General features: G+C 49.3%; 1 protein-coding gene across 4 annotated transcripts in view; it reads right to left on the bottom strand.

The window, feature by feature from the left end:
* LOC143955567 (uncharacterized) overlaps nucleotides 1-20,779 on the bottom strand; it is a 50,671-nt gene that overhangs the window by 2,597 nt on the left and 27,295 nt on the right. The window contains exons 1-8 of one of the 4 annotated variants that reach the window (XM_077465643.1): nucleotides 14,665-19,078; nucleotides 14,086-14,192; nucleotides 13,824-13,958; nucleotides 13,604-13,735; nucleotides 13,323-13,508; nucleotides 13,036-13,242; nucleotides 12,720-12,944; nucleotides 12,436-12,630 (exon numbers count right to left, since the gene is read on the bottom strand). In XM_077465643.1, coding sequence (XP_077321769.1) covers nucleotides 12,436-12,630; nucleotides 12,720-12,944; nucleotides 13,036-13,242; nucleotides 13,323-13,508; nucleotides 13,604-13,735; nucleotides 13,824-13,958; nucleotides 14,086-14,169 — 1,164 coding nt within the window. In that variant the 5' untranslated portion in view covers nucleotides 14,170-14,192; nucleotides 14,665-19,078. The other 3 variants (XM_077465641.1, XM_077465644.1, XM_077465642.1) reach the window with 3 other exon arrangements.

Raw genomic sequence — 20,779 nt, 5'->3', positions numbered from 1 at the left:
GGACTAGAGCAGGAGAAACTAGAAGATGTCATGCGTGGTCACAGCACGGGAGCAATATAGGGAGGTGGGAGAGGAGGATCAGCAGAGCTGGTGGTTGCTACCGAGTGGGAGATCAGCAGAGCTGGTGGTTGCTACCGAGTGGGCGATCAGCAGAGCTGGTGGTTGCAACCGAGTGGGCGATCAGCAGAGCTGGTGGTTGCAACCGAGTGGGCGATCAGCAGAGCTGGTGGTTACTGTCGAGTGGGCGATCAGCAGAGCTGGTGGTTACTGTCGAGTGGATGATCAGCAGGGCTGGTGGTTACTGCCGAGTGGATGATCAGCAGGGCTGGTGGCTACTGCCGAGTGGGCGATCAGCAGGGCTGGTGGTCACTACCGAGTGGGCGATCAGCAGAGCCGGTGGTTACTGCCGAGTGGACGATCAGCAGAGCCGGGGGTTACTGCCGAGTGGGCGATCAGCAGAGCTGGTGGTTACTACTGAGTGGGCGATCAGCAGAGCTGGTGGTTACTACCGAGTAGGCGATCAGCAGAGCTGGTGGTTACTACCGAGTGGGCAATCAGCAGAGCTGGTGGTTACTACTGAGTGGAGGATCAGCAGAGCTGGGGGTTACTACTGAGTGGAGGATCAGCAGAGCTGGGGGTTACTACCGAGTGGGCGGTCAGCAGAGCTGGTGGTTACTACCGAGTAGGCGATCAGCAGAGCTGGTGGTTACTACTGAGTGGAGGATCAGCAGAGCTGGGGGTTACTACTTAGTGGAGGATCAGCAGAGCTGGGGGTTACTACCGAATGGAAAAACAGCAGGGGCTCTAAGGTTGAAGAACTTATATTCTTCAGAAGGGTTTGACTGCAGCGGGCAAAAGAACTGGCCATCTTTAGGAAAGGTGAGCATTCCATAATAGGGATGCCAGGAAGGGCACAAGGGAAGCAACCGGGTCCAGTACCTCAAGAAGCAGCAGAATCCCAAAAAGAGCACTGCAGGGCTAGGTCCTTATTAGAGTAGAAACTGGTTCCAGATGACCCTGTAGATCAGGGAGCTCCTCTGAAGAGGAGGGCATCTAAGGGGCACCTGGTACCATGAAACATTTAAAAGTATCCAGAGATACAGAGGTATCCTGAAGCTGGCAACAGGAGTGCAGATGGAGTATCATTCCAAAAGTCATGTCCCCTTTTTGGACAAGAAAATGGATTCCAGGGTGTGTAGAACACAGGAGGGCCTGGGAAGATACAGAAACCTGTGCAATAGCACAAGAATGGTAATGGGGGGAAACTGAATGAGGGTCTTCGTTACTAGGCGGCGCCATCCTTGTGCCCTTCAGAAAGCTCCTTTATCACACCAAACTCATCACCATCTTTTTTATACTCTTCTCTAATAACACTATTATAATCCTAGAGGTTTCCACTTCAAGTATATAATAAGACATTGTTGGGGAATTCTGAACCCAACAGTCATGGCTATAGGCTTGGTGGTCATGGTCTTGTTGCCTTCAGGTTCCCCAACCTTGTTGGGAATCTTCTGAACCCAACAGTTATGGATCTAAGCCTGGTGGTCATGGTCTTGTTGCCCTCAGCTTCTCCAACCTTTTTGGGAATCTTCTTTACCCAACAGTTATGGATATAGGCCTGCTGGTCATGGTCTTGTTGCCCTCAGCTTCTCCAACCTTGTTGGGAATCTTCTGAACCCAACAGTCAGGGTTACAGGCTTGTTGGTCGGGGTCTTGTTGTGCTCAGCTTCTCCAACCTTGTTGGGAATCATCTGAACAGAACAGTCAAGCTTATAGGCCGGGTGATCATGGTCTTGTTGCCCTTGACTTCTCCAACCGTGTTGGGAATCAACAAACAAGAACATGTGGATGTGTGAAAAGTAAAGTTTGTTGCATGAGAACTAATATGAGAGCAAATATAACAACACAGCCAGACTGCTCCTCAGACAGGTGTTCATCGCCTTCTCCTCCTCAACACCACCTCTCTACTACTTCCTGTCTTATAGGCTGTCTGTCCTCCTGGAGGCCGTTAACCCCCTGTGGTCAGGGAGGGAGGCTCTTTCCCACCCAAATGTCACTTTAGAGCCTCCCAAATTTCGGGTCCCAACTATCTCTCTTAAAATATAGAGAGGACCGCGAATCAGTCTTCTCCCGAAAACTATCACCCATTTTTGGGTGACCCCCTGAGGCCTACTGTGATTCCCTTAAAAGGGACCAGATCCTGAATATAGACGCCACATAGTACCCGTCCAGGACCCAACCTTGGCGTCCTGTACATATCCCCCCCCCCCTCAATGCGGAGGTGTTGGAGGCACCATTTGACACCATACAGTGGACCCGGGAGAGGGCATCAGCATTCTGACGTAGTCTCCCAGGTCTGTGCTCCACCACAAAATTGAACTCCTGGAGAGACAGGAACCACCTCGTTACTCTGGCATTTGTGTGTTTATTTTGCCTCATCCAGGTCAGCGGGGCATGGTCGGATACCAGGCGAAACCTTCTGCCTAGGAGGAAATACCGCAAGGAGTCCAAGGCCCACTTAATGGCAAGACACTCCCGCTCTACCACTGCGTAGTTTTTCTCCGCTGCCGTCAGCTTTCTACTTAGGAAAACAACGGGGTGCTCTTCCCCGTTGATTACCTGCGACAGGACTGCTCCTAACCCCTCATTTGAAGCGTCTGTCTGTACTACAAAATCCTTATTAAAGTCTGGAGCAACAAGCACCGGATCCTGGCACAATGCCGTCTTAAGCTTCTGAAAAGCTTTTTCGGCATCGTTATTCCATTTTATCATCACTGACTTTCTGCCTTTGGTCAGGTCAGTCAAGGGTGCAGCAATGGTGGCAAAGTTGGGGATAAACCTCCGATAGTAGCCAACTATGCCCAAAAACGCTCTGACCTGCTTCTTGGTTAGGGGACGGGGCCAGTCCTGTATGGCTTTCACCTTGCTCATTTGGGGCTTTACCAACCCTCTACCCACAATGTACCCTAGGTACTTGGCTTCCTCCACCCCAACTGCACATTTCTCTGGGTTTATGGTGAATCCTGCTCTTCTCAGGGAGTCTACGACTGCCTGAAGTCAGGGAAGATGTGACTCCCAATCAGGGCTGAAGATGACGATGTCATCCAAATAAACCGAAGCGTACCGATGATTTGGACGCAAAGTTTTGTCCATGGCCCTTTGGAACGTAGCAGGGGCAGAGTGTAAACCAAACGGCATTCGTTTGTACTGGAAGTGGCCTTCCGGGGTAGAGAAGGCCGTTTTCTCCCTAGCTTCCTTGGTCAGGGGAATCTGCCAGTACCCTTTCGTGAGGACCAGCGTGGTAATATACCTGGCAGGCCCCAACCTCTCAATGAGCTCATCTACCCGTGGCATGGGATAAGCATCAAACTTGGAGATTTCATTCAGTTTTCTAAAGTCATTACAGAAGCGAAGAGTGCCGTTGGGTTTGGGTACCAACACGATTGGACTCGACCACTCGCTCTGCGATTCCTCAATGACATCAAGCTCGAGCATTCTTTTCACCTCTTCAGACACTGCCACTCTATGAGCTTCTGGGATACGGTAAGGCTTTAACCGCACTTTTACCTTGGGGTCAGTTACGATGTCGTGCTCGATGACATTGGTGAGTCCTGGCAACCCTGAAAACATGTCCCTATTTCTTTGAAGAAATTCCTTTGTTTGCTGGGTTTGGGGTCTAGTTAAGGTAGTAGCCACCTGAACCAGATCGACCCCTGCATGATCTCCTGACTGTACCGCTACCACCGCGGATACCTGGTCTCTGTCTCTCCAGGGTTTCAACAAATTCACGTGGTAGATCTGGTATGGTTTCCTTTTCCCTGGCGGGTGTACCTTGTAGTTTACCTCCCCCACTTTTTCCACTATCTCGAATGGACCTTGCCACTTGGCCAAGAACTTGCTCTCCACTGTGGGTATTAGGACAGCCACCCGGTCTCCTACGTGAAACTGTCTGACTTTCGCAGACCGGTTATACACCCTTCTTTGGGCTTCCTGAGCCCTCTGTATGTGCTCCCTCACCAGCGGCATCACCTTAGCCACCCTCTCTCGCATTTGAGAGATATGCTCTACTATGGTTTTGTGTGGTGAGGACTCACTTTCCCACGTTCCCTTTACCAGATCCAGCAACCCCCGAGGCCGTCGCCCATACACTAGTTCAAATGGGGAGAAGCCCGTGGATGCTTGTGGAACCTCCCGGATGGCAAACAAAAGGGCAGGGAGTAGCATATACCAATCCTTCCCGTCCTTCTGGACGACTCTTTTGAGCATGGTCTTCAAAGTTTTATTAAACCTCTCAACTAGGCCATCAGTCTGCGGGTGATAGACGGACGTCCGTAACTGCTTAATTTGGAACAGTTTGCACAGGTCCGCCATCACCTTTGACATAAAAGGGGTGCCCTGGTCCTTTAATATCTCTTTGGGAAAACCAGTTCGCGAAAATATTTGAAATAGTTCTCGGGCAATGGCTTTAGAGGAAGTTTTCCTCAAAGTAACTGCTTCTGGGTACCTGGTTGCATAGTCTAGGATGACTAATATATACTGGTGCCCTCTTGCCGATTTTACCAGGGGTCCCACGAGATCCATAGCGATCCGCTCGAATGGAACCTCAATAATTGGCAAGGGTACCAGAGGGCTTCTATAGTGGGGAACTGGGGCAGTTAACTGGCAAACGGGACAAGATGCACAATATCTTTTAACCTCAACTTTCACCCCTGGCCAGTAAAACCGGTCAGTTATCCTGGCCTCTGTTTTCTCTGCCCCCAAGTGTCCTCCCAGTGCGTCGTTGTGGGCTAGATCGAGTAGCATCCGCCTATACGGTTGGGGAACCAGCAACTGCTCTAGAGTTTCCCCACGGCTTTCAGCCACTCGATAAAGCAAGTCCCCCTTTAAGGCAAAATGAGGATCTGCTCCTGGCATTTGTGAGACCCCATCCACAACAGAAACCCCCCCCCCCTCAGAGTTTAACTCGGTTTTGCAATCTGAAACAGACACATCCTTCAACTTAATATTCTCTACAGTATCTTTATCAATAATGGGTATCTCTGTACCAGTGGAGTGGGTTGTGGGGGTTTCAGGCCCATGTTCCTCAGACTCTCCTGGCTGTCCTGGCAGCCCCATCTGTACCTGGCTCCACAGGTCGAAAAATAGTGGACAGTCCCGCCCCACTATAATGTCATGTATTAGACTTCTCACTAGTGATGGCCGAACGGTTCGCCCGACGGTCGTTTCGCGGCGAATTTCGGCTGTTCGCGGTCCGCCCGTTCGGTGGACTATTGGCGCCGTTCGCCCGGCGGACTTCCGCGTTTACTGTGTAAAAGAACTTTGACCTATGATGACACATCCATCATGGGGTACAGGACAGCCAATTGAGACATTACAGCACATGGACACTTGGACATTCCCCCTAACCTATAAATACACCCGATCCGGCGGCCATTTTACATTCTTTCTTCTGTCACTATAGGGAGAGGTTGCTGTGTGGAGCAGGGAGAGATTACAGTGACCCAAATCGCTAGCTATTTGGTACACAAAAGTTATTTTCAGGACTGGTATAGGTGTTAGGTGTAGTTCAGGATATAGGTTTGAGGTAGTGCAGTGCTACTGATTGTTGCAGCAGCCTGAGTGTCTTTTGTCAGTCTAGAGAAAGGGACAGTCAGATTAGTCATCATCATTAGCTGTTACTATCAGGTCCACAAAAGTGCTATTCCAGTAACCAGTTATTGTTCCAGCAGCCTCTGTTTTGTCAGTTTATATAGTGACAGGCAGGAAGCAGTGTGTGAGGCAGTGAGGGTCAGTTTAATCAGTAGCTGTTACTATTAGTTCCACAAAGGTTCTTTTCAGGACTGGCATCAGTGGTATGGTAATAGGCTTGTACACGTATAATATTCTTTCTTCCAAATATAGAAAGAATATTATACTTGACTGCTGCAGTCTGCTAATCATTCACAACTCACTTGTTCCACAAAGCTCTTTATCAGGACTGGTAACTTGGTCGGTATAGGGTACTACAGTACATAGGGTTGAGTGAGGTACAGTCTGCTATTCTATAAGGACTGGTATCGGTCCACAATACATAGGGTTGAGGTGCACTACTGCTGACCGCTGCCCTATACTGCAGCAGTCCTTCATTGTTATAGGGACTGAGAGTTTTGTCACAGGGTCATTTAAAAAATGACAGGCAGAGGAAGAGGCAGGCCGTTCCCCAGGGGCGGTAGGGGTAGGGCAGGAGCAAAAGGCTTGAGCCAAAGTGGGAAGTTGCAGAAGGTGCGTTCAATTACTTTAAAGGACGCACCAGACTTGGTTGAGTGGCTCACTCAGCCTTACTCTTCTGCACCCTCCTCATCCTCTCGATCTGCACCCTCTTCTTCACTCTCTGCTATGTGCACCCCCAAAGACACTACCACCAACACCACCACCACATACCTTCCGCTTGAGTCACAGGAATTATTTTCCGATCCATATCAAGAGGACATTTCTGATGCGCAGCCACTCTTGGTATTGGATCAAGAAGAGGAGGTAGCAACAACCGCCACTCAGCAGTCTGACGACAGTACCCAGATCAGCCCAAGGAGGAGGTTGGTCCCCGGTGTTGCTGCCTACTCCGAGATCTCTACTTATAGCGGTGGGGAAGGTGGCGTTGATGATGACGTGTCTAGTGATGTCACGTGGGTGCCCACAAGAGAGGAAGAGGAGGGGAGTTCAGAGGGAGATATGGACCAGCAGATAGGGAGGAGAAGCAGGAATAACTTACATTGCACAGGAGGGACAAAGCAGACTGCAAATGTATCAGGAGCGAGTCATCGACCATGTACAGTCACATCTGGCGCTCCCAGGACACCGGCAGATGGCTCCACAGTGTGGGCTTTTTTTAACGTGTCCGCTGCTGACAATAGCGTTGCCATCTGCAATCTTTGCAGTCAACGCATTAGTTGCGGTAAGCCCAACACTCACCTAGGGACGACCGCCTTAAGAAAGCACATGGGCAGCCATCACCGAGCCGAGTGGGAGCAACGGAACACACAAAGCCACACTGCAGGCTCTCACCCGTCCAGCCTCGTCTTCTACTTCTCCTTCTCCTCACAATTGTCCTCCACTCCACCTTCCATCACGCCAAGCTCACGTTTTTCTGCAAAAAGGCAGGCTTCCGTGGGCCTAATGTTCGAGCGTAAAAAAATGATGACACCGGATAACCCTCTTGCCCAAAGGTTGACGGCTGGCTTGTCAGAACTGATAACCCGCCAACTACTGCCATATAAACTGGTGGACTCGGAGGCCTTTCGCAAATTTGTGGCCATTGGAACATCACAATGGAAGGTCCCAGGAAGGAAGTATTTCTCAGAGAAGGGCATCCCAGAGCTATATGGCCATGTTCAGCGGCAAGTGAATGTATCTCTGGCACACAGTGTCGGTGCCAAGATACATCTGACCACAGACACGTGGTCTAGCAAACACGGGCAGGGAAGGGATATCACTTTTACTGCCCACTGGGTGAACCTTCTGACGGCCGTCAAGCATGTAACCCGTGGCACCCGTGTAGATTTGGTTTTACCGCCACGGATTGCATGCAGGCCTGACTCTTCTTCTCCTCCTCCTCCTACTCCATCCTCCTCCCTCTCCTCCTCAGCTGACTCCTCCTTTTCCGCTGCTAGCGTCTCTTCCGCTGCGCCGCCCAAGCTCCCCAGAACCTATTCGACATGCCAAGTGAGACGTTGCCATGCCGTGCTCCGTCTGTTGTGCCTGGAAGCCAAGAGCCACACTGGCCCGGCACTCCTTTCAGCTTTGCGTTCACAGGCAGATCAGTGGCTAACACCGCTCAATTTGACAGTTGGTAAAGTGGTGTGTGACAACGGTGTCAATCTGCTTAGCGCATTGAAACAGGGCAAAATCACGCACGTGCCATGCATGGCACACGTCTTAAACTTGGTCGTGCAGCGATTTGTTGTCAAATACCCTGGGGTCCAGGACATCTTGCGGCAGGCAAGGAAAATCTCGGCCCACTTCAGAAGATCTTACACGGCCATGGCTCGCCTTGCTGACATTCAGCGGCGACACAATCTGCCGGTCAGACGTCTTATTTGCGATTGCCCGACGCGATGGAACTCAACCTTCTATATGCTTGATAGGCTGCTCCAGCAGAAACGTGCAGTTAATGTCTACCTGCATGAACTCTACGGCAGAACCGGTTCTGGGGAGCTGGGTTTTTTTTCACCGCGCCAGTGGCTGCTCATGCGCGACGCATGCAGACTTCTGCGTCCATTTGAGATCACCAAACTGGTCAGTGGCAGCCATGGCGCCATCAGTGACATGGTACCTTATGCCTTCTTTATGGAGCGTGCATTGCGTCGTGTCATTGATCAAGCTGTGGAGGAGCAGGAAGATGAGGAAGTCGCAATGCTGGATGAATTCCCAGGGGGGGGCTACTCTGAGACAAGTCAACAACAGGAGTCTGAAGAGGAGTCAGAGGAGGATGGTGCCGGGGCGGATGAGAAGGAGCAAGAAGAGCATGCTTTAAACCTTTCTGGGATCCCTGTTGTGCGTGGATGGGGAGAGGAGAATGAAGAGGACATTATCCTGGATGATGAGCAGGAGCCAGGCCACCACACCGCTTCCAGTTTAGTGCAAATGGGGGCCTTCATGCTCCAGTGTTTTAATAGGGACCCCCGTATAAAAAGCATAAGGGTCAAGGACCAGTACTAGGTGGCAACGTACTTAGACCCCCGGTACAAACACAAAATGGCGGAAATGTTACCGCCGTCGCAGAGGGCTGTCAGAATGGAGCACTTCCAGGCCTTGCTTCGAGAAATGCTGCATTCTGCTTTTGCGTGCGCTGGCAGAGGAGCAATTCCCACTCCCAGAGGAGTTGCGGGTACCAATCCAACAGTGCCTGCAAGAAGAGGCCGGTTTGAAGATGTGTTGGTGACTTCGGATATGAGGTCATTCTTTCAGCCGACCCATCGACAGGTGTCATCCGGATCCAGCATCAGGGAACGCCTAGACCGTCAGGTGTCCGACTACATCGGGTTAACGGCCGATGTGGACGCTCTGAGGAGTGATGAACCCCTGGACTACTGGGTGGGCAGGCTTGACCTCTGGCCAGAGCTTGCCCAATTTGCAATGGAACTGTTGGCTTGCCCCTCATCCAGTGTCCTGTCCGAAAGGACGTTCAGCGCAGCAGGGGGGATTGTGACCAATAAGCGTACTCGCCTAGCTCACGACAACTACCTCACATTTCTAAAAATGAATGAGGCATGGATCTCGGAGGAATTCAACACATGTGACCAGTAGACCATGTATATGTCTATAAACAATTTTTTTAATCGAGCACACAGACCTTCTTTCTTCATTTGGCTCACTTCCTTGTCCAAAAAAAAAACACCCCGTACTATATGCCCGTACCCTCCTCTTTGAAGAGGTTGAGCGGTGTCATATTTCTACTGGGGCTGCTTATTATTAGGGGCTCCCACCATCCCTGTGCTGTGCTGACTTCCTCCTGGGGCTGTACCTCTGCTGTGCATATTTTGAGGTGCTCCCACCATCCCTGTGCTATGCTCATTATGAGGGGCTCCCACCATCCCTGTGCTGTGCTGACTTCCTCCTGGGGCTGCTTACGGTGCAGGTGCCAGTGCTGTATATCACGGTGCTGGTGTCAATGCTCTCTATCACGGTGCTGGTGTGAGTGCTTTATCTCACGCTGCTGATGTCAGTGCTCTCTATCACGGTGCTGTTGTCAGATCACTCTATCACGGTGCAGGTGTCATTGCTGTATGTCCCGCTGCTGGTGATCATCTCCTGCACCCTCTTCTTTGCCTACCCTGGTCCCTGACCTTCCCTCTCCTCCATTGCCTTCATGCGCTCCACAGTCCTGAATTGTCACAACAATTTACCACATAAAAAAAGAATGCTTGTAGTTGTCGATCCCAGATTCACCTCATACATGTGTTATGTCATTGGCCATGTGGTGGGACTATGTTTGCACAGCTAATAATTATTTTGTGGCTGCAAATTTGACCTATATGTTTGCGAAGTTCGCCTCCCATTGAAGTCAATGGGGACCGCCGCGAACGTTCTGGTTCGCGAACTATCGGCCGCGTTGGCGGTCCGCGTTTGCGAAACGTCCCGTCGGAAGTTCGTCCATCACTACCCCGACCTCTTGGGTCACTGAGATATGGCCATAGGACACAGTCACTGAAACCATGGGGTATTCCTTGGTGTCCCCATGGATGCACACTACCCGTAGAGTTTTCCTTACAGGGCCAAGTCTCCCAATCACCCTGGCATGTACCAATGTTACCATGCTACCAGAGTCCAGTAGCGCCCTGGCATGAAGGTGGTTCACCCACACTTCACACTCGAACTGTCCTGCGATTGGATCCAGGTGAGTGGTGCAGACTCTTTGCACATAGAAGGAGCTTCTCCGACCAATTCCACAGTCCATAGGCTCCTCCTGAAGTGGGCATTGCGCCCGGGTATGTCCCCAGGACCGACATCGCCAACACTGTAGGTCTCCTGTTCTTGGGACAGGAACCACCCTTCGAGGTTCTGTAGCAGATGATGCGGTTCTGCGGATCCCAGCGTCTGGCAGGGCTTCTCTCCTAGGCACTATAGCTGGTCTGGTTGCCCTTGGTGTGGGTTCCCTACGCCTGGCATGCTCAAGCAGGTCCTCCACCACGGTGTACCTTTCCACCAACTCCACCAGCTGGTCAGTGGTTGCGGGGTCTCCATGGCTTACCCAGCGCTGTAGGTCATCTGGCAGGGACCACAGGTACCAGTCCATCACTATTCGTTCCACCATCTGTGGGCCTGACAGTTTTTCTGGCTGCAGCCATTTTATAACTAGCTGAACCAGTTCATGCATTTGCGACCTGGGTGGTCGGTCAGGCTTGTACCGCCAGCGATGCACCCTCTGAGCCCGGACAGCTGTGGTCACTCCTAGGCGGGTCAGGATCTCTGCCTTCAGACGCTCATAGTCGCTGATATGTTCTGCTGGGAGGTCAAAATAGGCCTTTTGCGGGTCACCGGTGAGGAAAGGGGAGATAATACCGGCCCATTGGTCACGGGGCCACCCCTCTCTCTCTCCACTATCCTCTCAAAGGTGGTGAGAAAGGCCTCCACATCATCGCTGGGCGTTAATTTTTGTAAAAAATGGCTGGCCCTCACAGACACCTGGTTGCCAGCGGCAACAGCCACTTGTTCACATCCCTAAGCCAGCCGCTGTACTGCCTCCTGCAAGGCAGCCACCTGTGCTTGAGTGGACTCCTGCTGAGCAGTAAACTGGGCGGCTAGCAGCCGTGTGCTTTCCTGTTGTGCAGCTATGGCCTGTGCCAGGGCCTGCTGCTGCTGAGCCATCGCTTCCTCATAGCGACGGTTTGCATCTGCTGCAGCTTGCTGCTGGGTCACGGTGGCTTGTGCCAAAGCCCTGATGACCTCCTCCATGTCTTTGCCTGCCACTTGCAGCGTCTGGGCTGGCTTCACCCAAGAAATGCGATTTGTACACAGTCTCTTTTAAATGTCAGTTTTTAAACGTTTTTTGCGGCTGCAAATGCACTTTTGCCCGCATTCTCCACCAGTTGTGAAGTTTGGGGATACTAGCTCCGCGGGATTAAGTGCATAAACCGTTGTCAGGTGAAACCGAAATATATTTATTTATAATTAAATCAAAAATAAAGCTTTTCTTCAGCATGTAAAAATCGTAAATTAAAGTCCGCTTATCTTCAGCACAAAATAATACAAAAAGAAAAGCACCTACAGTTCTGTAGATAGGTCTTCACCAAAAAGAGTCCTTACAGAGATCTTTTTGCAGCCTCCAAAACAGCAAACAGCAAATATAACAACACAGCCAGACAGCTCCTCAGACAGGTGTTCATCTCCTTCTCACCACCACCTCTCTACTACTTCCTGTCTTATAGGCTGTCTGTCTTCCTGGAGGCCGTTAACCCCCTGTGGTCAGCGAGGGAGGCTCTTTCACACCCAAATGTCACTTTAGAGCCTCCCAAATTCCGGGTCCCAACTATCTCTCTTAAAATATAGAGAGGACCGCGAATCAGTCTTCTCCCGAAAACTATACCCGGAATCCATCACCCATTTTTGGGTGACCCCGAGGCCTACCATGATTCCCTTAAAGGGACCACATCCCGAATATAGGCGCCACATAGTACCCGTCCAGGACCCAACCTTGGCGTCCTGTACAATATTATATATATATCTATATATATATCTATATATATATATATATATATATATATATATATATATATTACACACACACACATATCCTGAAACGTAAACCATTTAGCACTTTCCTCTTTTTTCCACATATATGGGTTCAATAGACTCACATGATGTTTTCAAGCACACAGTGGTCTGGATCTTCTACAACATTCATTGTAGGAAACATGCTTGTGTATAAATCATAACCACCAAATATCATTCATAATCTACCTGATAAGGCCTTGCGTAGCTGTGATCTTCCTGTGTGGAATGTTTTGGTCTCTCTGGTGGGTCTCTGTGGCTGGACGACTCCACCGGGGTGTCCTGGTACAGATCTTTGTTAACTTCCTCAATCACCCCGTCCTCATCATCCTCCTCTTTCATCTCTTCGTTAACATCAACTGTAGAATCTCTCAGGTCTCCACTCTGAATATATAATAAAAATGACATCAATGGTAACAATGCAGATAATGTGCAGATCCTAATGATACTATCAGTGATTGTTCCTCATCTACCTGATGATGGTGGGGGATGGTGTGACCTTCCTGTGTGGAATCCCGGGAATACAGAGGAGGACTGGAGCATCTCTCTGGTGGGTTTCTGGTATTATGTGGCCCCATCATGACATCCTTATACAGATCCACGTTTCCTTCAAAAAACTCCTTCATCGCTCTATACTGCTCATCCACCATTTTAAACTCTTCTTGAGCATCAACTTTAGAATCTCTCAGGTTTCCACTCTAAACATATAATAAAATAATCACATCAATGGTAACAATGCAGATAATGTACAGATCCTAATGATACTATCAGTGATTGTTCCTCATCTACCTGATGATGGTGGGGGATGGTGTGACCTTCCTGTGTGGAATCCTGGGAATACAGAGGACTGGGACATCTCTCTGGTGGGTTCCTGGTATTAGGTGGTTCAATTGCGACATCCTTGTGTCCTTCCAAAATCTCTGTCGTCCCACCATCCTTCTCATCCCCCTCTATATCTTCTTCTTTAACAAGATCATCTTCTCTGAGGTTTCCACTCTAAATATACAATAGGAAATTAATTTTAATAAACAAGCTTATGTATCAATCATAACTACCAATAATTGTTCTTCATCTACCTGATGATGGTGGGGGATGGTGTGACCTTCCTGTGTGGAATCCTGAGAATACAGAGGACGGGGACATCTCTCTGGTGGGTTTATGTTACTAGGTGGATCCATCATATCCTTGTGTCCATCTGAAGATTCCTCCACCACACCATCTTCCTCCTCTTCATACTTTTCTTGAATACTGATATTTATATCCTTGATGTTTTCATTCATGATATATAAGGCAACATTTATTGTGACACATATGCTTTAATAAAAATCATAACTACAGATAATGGTTCATTATCTACCTGATCGTGTTGTACGTTGTTATTCTCTTCATGTGTGTCCATGACGTCCTTGTAGAGATCCTTGTGTCCCTCTAAATACTCCCACTCCTCCATGGAGAAATAGACAGTGACATCCTGACACCTTATAGGAACCTGACACACACAATGATACAGTCACCATCCAGACACATCCCTTGTCTGTTACTGGATAATGTCCCAGAATTCCCAGAATCCTCCTCACCTCTCCTGTCAGCAGCTCCATCATCTTCTTGGTGACTTCTAGAATCTTCTCCATGTTGTGTCTCTCAGGTTTTAGGGAGTCACATGGAGGCACTGTGATGGTCATATGATCACCGGACTTCACAAGAGGAAATCTCTGTATTGGGGAACCAATAGGAATATCATGTTAGAATCCCAGAATCCTCCTCACCTCTCCGGTCAGGTCTGTGTTTTATTAATAGAGATAAGAGTGATGTCATGTGACCTCCCAGAATCCTCCTCACCTCTCCGGTCAGCAGGTAGATGATCTCCAGGGTGAGGTTTAGTATCTTCTCAGTCATGTGACTCTGGTCCTCCTCCATCCTCATTCATGTGATCTATGTGGGTTTCTCTGTAGATGAATAGTGGAGGATTATCTGGAATGTATTAATTTTACAATATTAGAATGCAAACGGTAATGCACAACCAATAGTGGGAGAATATTAGAAATCAGCTCTGTCCATCTTTGGAGTGGACCAGGAGATCGGCACTCCCCGGTCGTGATGGTTTCTGAAGAAGACTTCAGCCGGCATCGGAGGGCCATTCACAGAGGTAAAAAATTATCTTTACTGGGAAAACTTTTATTTGGGTTTGGTCAAACTTTTCATGTATACAAGTATTTTTTGGTTAACTACGTGAAATAATCTGAAATCTGAGGAAATACTGCAAGCGATAGAAACATTTTGGGCAGATAAATAGAATTTAGATTCGTCTGTGTGTACATCAGACTGAAAAGAGGGCATTTAAAGGCCAACACAAGACAGAGTAGTTTGGTTCTAATAATGGACAATGATGGGAGTTATGGTCAAATAATATCTTATTACCTCCTCTGCTGCCAGTTCCGGCAATGTCTTCCCCTTGCTTCTTCCTACCTCGCCTCTCGCTCAGAACTTCCTGTGTATTTGAATACTTCCTGTCAGTACCTGACATCACTTCCTGTTTTCCATAGAGACTTCCTGTCTCGGTAGACGTGAGATCACCATCTTGTGGAGGCCAGAGGAACTGCAGCCCATAGAAACGTCTCGTAGTATGAATATGGTCTTGTGCTGTGTGTGTATATATACTGTATATTCTTATGCTTGGGGTCACCTCCATTTCGACCAAGGAGTATTATTTTTGCTAGGGCTGAGCAGAGGGATTTTGGTTCAGTTGATTTTGCAGTGATAAGTTTGCCAAATTCATGTTGTAGTCTGCTGTGGTTCCTTCCATAAGAATCTCATAAAATTTGTGTATTAATAAAATGATACTTTTTATTTTTCGATATATATTTTTTGTTTAATTGCCTTAAAAATCCAATTTTCTAGGTTTTTCTTCTTTAAATTTGTAAGGGATGATGGCAATTCATACGCCAAACCATGAGAGTCGATCAATTTTCTAAATTCATGTTGTAGTTAGCCTTTCATTTGTCACATAGGCAAATGGTGCTTGAAAAGAACTCTCTACCATGACAAAAACTCTTTCCATTTTGCTTTGCAAAACTTGTGATACCCCTGAACAGTGATGGACGAACTTCTCATGGGACATTTCGCAAACGCGAACCGCGGACCCTGTTGACGTTAATGGCAGGTGAACCTTAAAAACCTCCAGGTCATATTTTCAGCCACAAAATACTTACTAGCTGTGCACACATAGTCCCACAACATGGACACTGACATAACAAAATTATTAAGTGAATCTGGGATCGACAACGACAAGCATTCTTTGTTTATCTGTGAAATTTTGACAATTCAGGAGAGCATGAAGGCCATGGAGGAGAGGCAAGGTCAGGCCAGGCTATGAAGGGGGTGCAGGAAATGATCAGTGCCATAGCCAGGGCAGTGCAGTCCTGTGCCAGTGTCCCAGTGTGCCAACCTGTGCTTAAACCCCTCCCTCTGCCTGGCCCTTACCCCCACCTATGCAGGGCTCCACGGTGGAGGTGCCAGTCCAGTGCTGATCCTCAGCCATGGTGCTGACACTGCCTGCTGATTGGCTTCTCCGCTGCTATCTCCCTCACTGACACCAGCACCGCGATAGAGACTGAGCACTGACACCAGCACTGAAATAGAGAGCACTGACACCAGCACCGCGATAGAGACTGAGCACTGACACCAGCACCATGATAGAGAGCACTGACACCAGCACCGACATAGAGAGAGAGCACTGACACCACACCAGCACCGTGATAGAGAGAGCACTGACACCACACCAGCACCGAGATAGAGAGCACTGACACCAGCACTGATACCAGCAACTTGCCGCGGGACCCAAAAATATGACATTGCTCAACCTCTTCAAACAGGAGGGTACGGGCCAGGGCAGGAATTACCATTGGGCTTGACTGGGGTCAAGCCCATGGGTCCCCCCCCAATAGGGGGCCCCGCCAAGTTACATAGCCAAGTGTACTCGGCTCGGCTCCGCTCACAGTCCCGCCCTATGATGGACATAACACAGGGACTGGGCGTGACTGTCAGCAGAGTCAAGTACTCTCGGCTACTCTCGACTCCGCTCGGGACTGCGAGAGGACCCGAGAGCCGCCGGGAGGACCCCAGAGCCGCCGAGAGGACCAGAGAGCCGCCAAGATACACAGGACTCTGTATCTCGGCGGCGCCATTTTTAAACTTCAAGACTGCAATGACAAGGCTGCAATGACACTGGACAAGGCTGCAGATGGACACTGATAAGGCTGCATTGATGGGCATTTAAATGTAGGTTTTTTTCCCTTAAACTTCCCTCCAACTTGGGGTGCGTGTTATTTACTGGTGCATGTTATACGCTGATAAATACAGTAATGTATAGAAGGTGGGGCCTGAAAGTGACTCAAGCCCAGGGGCCCCCACCACCCTAAGTCCTGCCCTGGTACGGGCATATAGTACGGTGTGCTTTTTTTGTACAAGGAAGTGAGCCAAAGGTAGAAAAAAGGTCCGTGTGCTCGATTAAATAAATCGTTTATAGTTATGTATATACATGGTCTACTTGTCACATGTGTTGAATTCCTCCGAGACCCATGCCTCATTCATTTTTATAAATGTGAGGTAGTCAACATTGTTGTGAGCTAGGCGAGTAAGCTTATCGGTCACGATCCCCCCTGCTGCGCTGAACGTCCTTTCGGACAGGACACTGGACAAGGGGCAAGCCAACAGTTCCACTGCAAATTGGGCAAGCTCTGGCCAGAGGTCAAGCCTGCCCACCCAGTAGTCCAGGGGTTCATCACTCCTCAGAGCGTCCACATCGGCCGTTAACCTGATGTAGTCGGACACCTGTCGGTCTAGGCGTTCCCTAATGCTGGATCCGGATGAGACCTGTCGATGGGTCGGCTGAAAGAATGACCTCATCAGAAGTCACCAACACATCTGCAAACCGCCCTCTTCTTGCAGGCGCTGTTGGATTGGTACCCGCAACTATTTCTCTGGGAGTGGGAATTCCTTCTCTGCCAGGGCACGCAAAAGCAGAATGCAACATTTCTCGAAGCAAGGCTTGAAAGTACTCCATTCTGACAGCCCTCTGTGATGGTGGTAACATTTCCACTATTTTATGTTTGTACCGGGGGTCTAAGTACGTTGCCACCCAGTACTGGTCCTTGACCTTTATGCTTTTTATACGGGGGTCCCTGTTAAAACACTGGAGCATGAAGGCCCCCATTTGCACTAAACTGGAAGCGGTGTGGTGGCCTGGCTCCTGCTCATCATCCGGGATAATGTCGTCCTCCTCGTTCTCCTCTCCCCATCCACGGACAACAACAGGGATCCCAGAAAGGTTTAAATCATGCTCTTCTTGCTCCTCCTCATCCGCCCGGCACCATCCTCCTCTGACTCCTCTTCAGACTCCTGTTGTTGACTTGTCTCAGATAGAGTAGCCCCCCCTGGGAATTCATCCAGCATTGCGACTTCCTCATCTTCCTGCTCCTGCTCCTCCACGGCTTGACCAATGACACGACGCAATGCACGCTCCATAAAGAAGGCATAAGTTACAATGTCACTGATGTCGCCACGGCTGTGACTTACCAGTTTGGTAATCTCCTCAAATGGGCGCAGAAGTCTGCATGCGTCGCACATGAGCAGCCACTGGCGCAGTGAAAAAAACCAAGCTTACCAGAACCTGTTCTGCCGCAGAGTTCATACAGGTAGTCGTTAACTGCACATTTCTGCTGGAGCAGCCTATCAAGCATATAGAAGGTTGAGTTTCATCGCGCCGGGCAATCGCAAATAAGACGTCTCAGATCGTGTCGCCGCTGAATGTCAGCAAGGCGAGCCATGGCCGTGTAAGATCTTCTGAAATGGGCTGAGATTTTCCTTGCCTGCCGCAAGATGTCCTGGACCCCAGGGTATTTGACAACGAATCGCTGCACAATCAAGTTTAAGACATGTGCCATGCATGGCACGTGTGTAATTTTGCCCTGTTTCAATGCGCTAAGCAGATTGGCACCGTTGTCACACACCACTTAACCAACTGTCAAATTGAGCGGTGTTAGCCACTGATCTGCCTGTGAACGCAAAGCTGAAAAGAGTGCAGGGCCAGTGTGGATCTTGGCTTCCAGGCACAACAGACGCAGCACAGCATGGCAACGTCTCACCTGGCATGTCGAATAGGTTCTGGGGGTCTTGGGCGGTGCGGCAGAAGAGACACTAGCAGCTGAAAAGGAGGAGTCAGCCGAGGAGGATGGAGTAGGAGGAGGTGAAGAAGAGCCAGGCCTGCATGCAATCCATGGCGGTAAAACCAAATCTACACGGGTGCCATGGGTTACATGCTTGACGGCCATCAGAAGGTTCACCCAGTGGGCAGTAAAAGTGATATACCTTCCCTGCCCGTGTTTGCTAGACCACGTGTCAGTGGTCAGATGTATCTTGGCACCGATACCGCATGCCAGAGATACATTCACTTGCCGCTGAACATGGCCATATAGCTCTGGGATGCCCTTCTGTGAGAAATACTTCCTTCCTGGGACCTTTCATTGTGGTGTTCCAATGGTCACAAATTTCCGAAAGGCCCCCGAGTCCACCAGTTTATATGGCAGTAGTTGGCGGGCTATCAGTTCTGACAAGCCAGCCATCAACTGTTGGGCAAGGGGGTTATCCGGCGTCATCATTTTTTTACGCTCGAACATTTGGCCCATGGAAGCCTGCCTTTTTCCAAAAAAACGTGAGGACGGCATGATGGAGGGTGGAGGGGAGGACAATTGTGAGGAGAAAGGAGAAGGAGAAGTAGAAGACGAGGCTGGATGGTGAGGGCCTGGAGTGTGGCTTTGTGGGTTCCGTTGCTCCCACTGGGCTCGGTGATGGCAGCTCATGTGCCTTCTTAAGGCGGTCGTCCCTAGGTGAGTGTTGGGCTTACCGCGACTTATGCGTTGACTGCAAAGATTGCAGATGGCAACGCTATTGTCAGCAGCGGACACATTAAAAAAGCTCACACTGCGGAGCCATGTGCCAGCATCCTGGGAGCGCCAGATGTGACCGTAGATGGCTGATGCCTCGTTCCTGATACATTAGCAGTCGGCTTTGTCCCTCCTGTGCAATCTAAGTTCCGCCTGCTTCTCCTCCTTCCTCCATCTGCTGGTCTGGGTCTGGGTACTGTTGTCAGACTGCTGAGTGGCGGTTGTTGCTACCTCCTCTTCCTGATCTAATGCCAAGAGTGGCTGCGCATCGGCAGTGTCTTGTGATGGATCGGAAAATAATTCCTGTGACTCAAGCTGAGAGTATATGGTGGTGGTGTTGGTGGTAGTGTCTTTGGGGGTGCACACAGCAGAGAGTGAAGAAGAGGGTGCAGATCGAGAGGATGAGGAGGGTGCAGAAGAGTAAGGCTGAGTGAGCCACTCAACCAAGTCTGGTGCGTCCTTTGACATACTCGAACGCACCTTCTGCAATTTCCCACTTTGGCTCAAGCCTGTTGCTCCTGCCCTACCCCTACCACCCCTGCAGAAGGGCCCGCCTCTTCCTCTGCCTGTCATTTTTTTAAATGACCCTGTGACAAAAGTCTCTAGAGAAGTGCAGTATGTATGTGGAAGAAGGTATACAATACCCCACTTCAATTGGTCGTTTTGGGGGGGGGGCACTGGTCTATCACACCAGTTATAATACTTTTTTAAATTGCGTTGATCACTCTTTGTAGTATCGCTGCAGAACCGCTCAGCAGTCACAATGCTGCACAGTAGAAATGCACTATACTATGATTTCTATATTTGCAGTATTTTATACGTGTATTACACCCCTATATACTGCACACAAATAGTACACCTATACCAGTCCTTAAAAGGACCTTTGTGGACCTAATAGTAGCTAGCTAGTAGCTAGTGAACTGCAGACTGTCCCTGCTCCAAACACCAAACTGTCCCTTCCCTACACTGAGAAACAACAGCTGCAGAATCGGTCAGCAGCACAGCAGTGCACTATAATATGCTTTTTATATTTGAAAGAAAGTATATTATACGTGTACAACCCTATATAATGTACACCTATACCAGTCCTTAAAAGGACCTTTGTGGACCTAGTAGCTAGTGATCTGCAGACTGCCCCTGCTCCAAACACCAAATTGTCCCTCAGTCCCTACACTGATAAAAGACAGCAGCAGAATCGGTCAGCACTCAGCAGCACAGCAGTCCACCATAATATACTTTGTATATTTGAAAGAAAGTATATTATACATGTAGAGTACAACCCTATATACTGTACACCTATACCAGTCCTTAAAAGGACCTTTGTGGACCTAATAGTAATAGCTAGTGATTAAACTGACTGTCCCTGCTCCACACAGCGTCCTTTCCCTACGCTGACAAAAGACAGCTGCAGAATCGGTCAGCAGTGCACTCAGCAGCACAGCAGTCAGCAGCAGTGCACCAGAACCCTATATACTTTACACCTATACCAGTCCTTAAAAGGACTTTTGTGGACCTAATAGTAATAGCTAGTGATTAAACTGACTGTCCCTGCTCCACACAGTGTCCTGTCCCTACACTGACAAAAGACAGAA

The sequence above is a fragment of the Lithobates pipiens genome, unplaced genomic scaffold (genome assembly GCF_037356315.1).
Source record: "Lithobates pipiens isolate NorthernLeopardFrog02 unplaced genomic scaffold, aLitPip1_a1.2 Scaffold_35, whole genome shotgun sequence".
NCBI lineage: Eukaryota > Metazoa > Chordata > Amphibia > Anura > Ranidae > Lithobates > Lithobates pipiens.
Note: the sequence above shows the minus strand (reverse complement) of the source record. Positions and strands in the feature narration are given on the sequence as shown.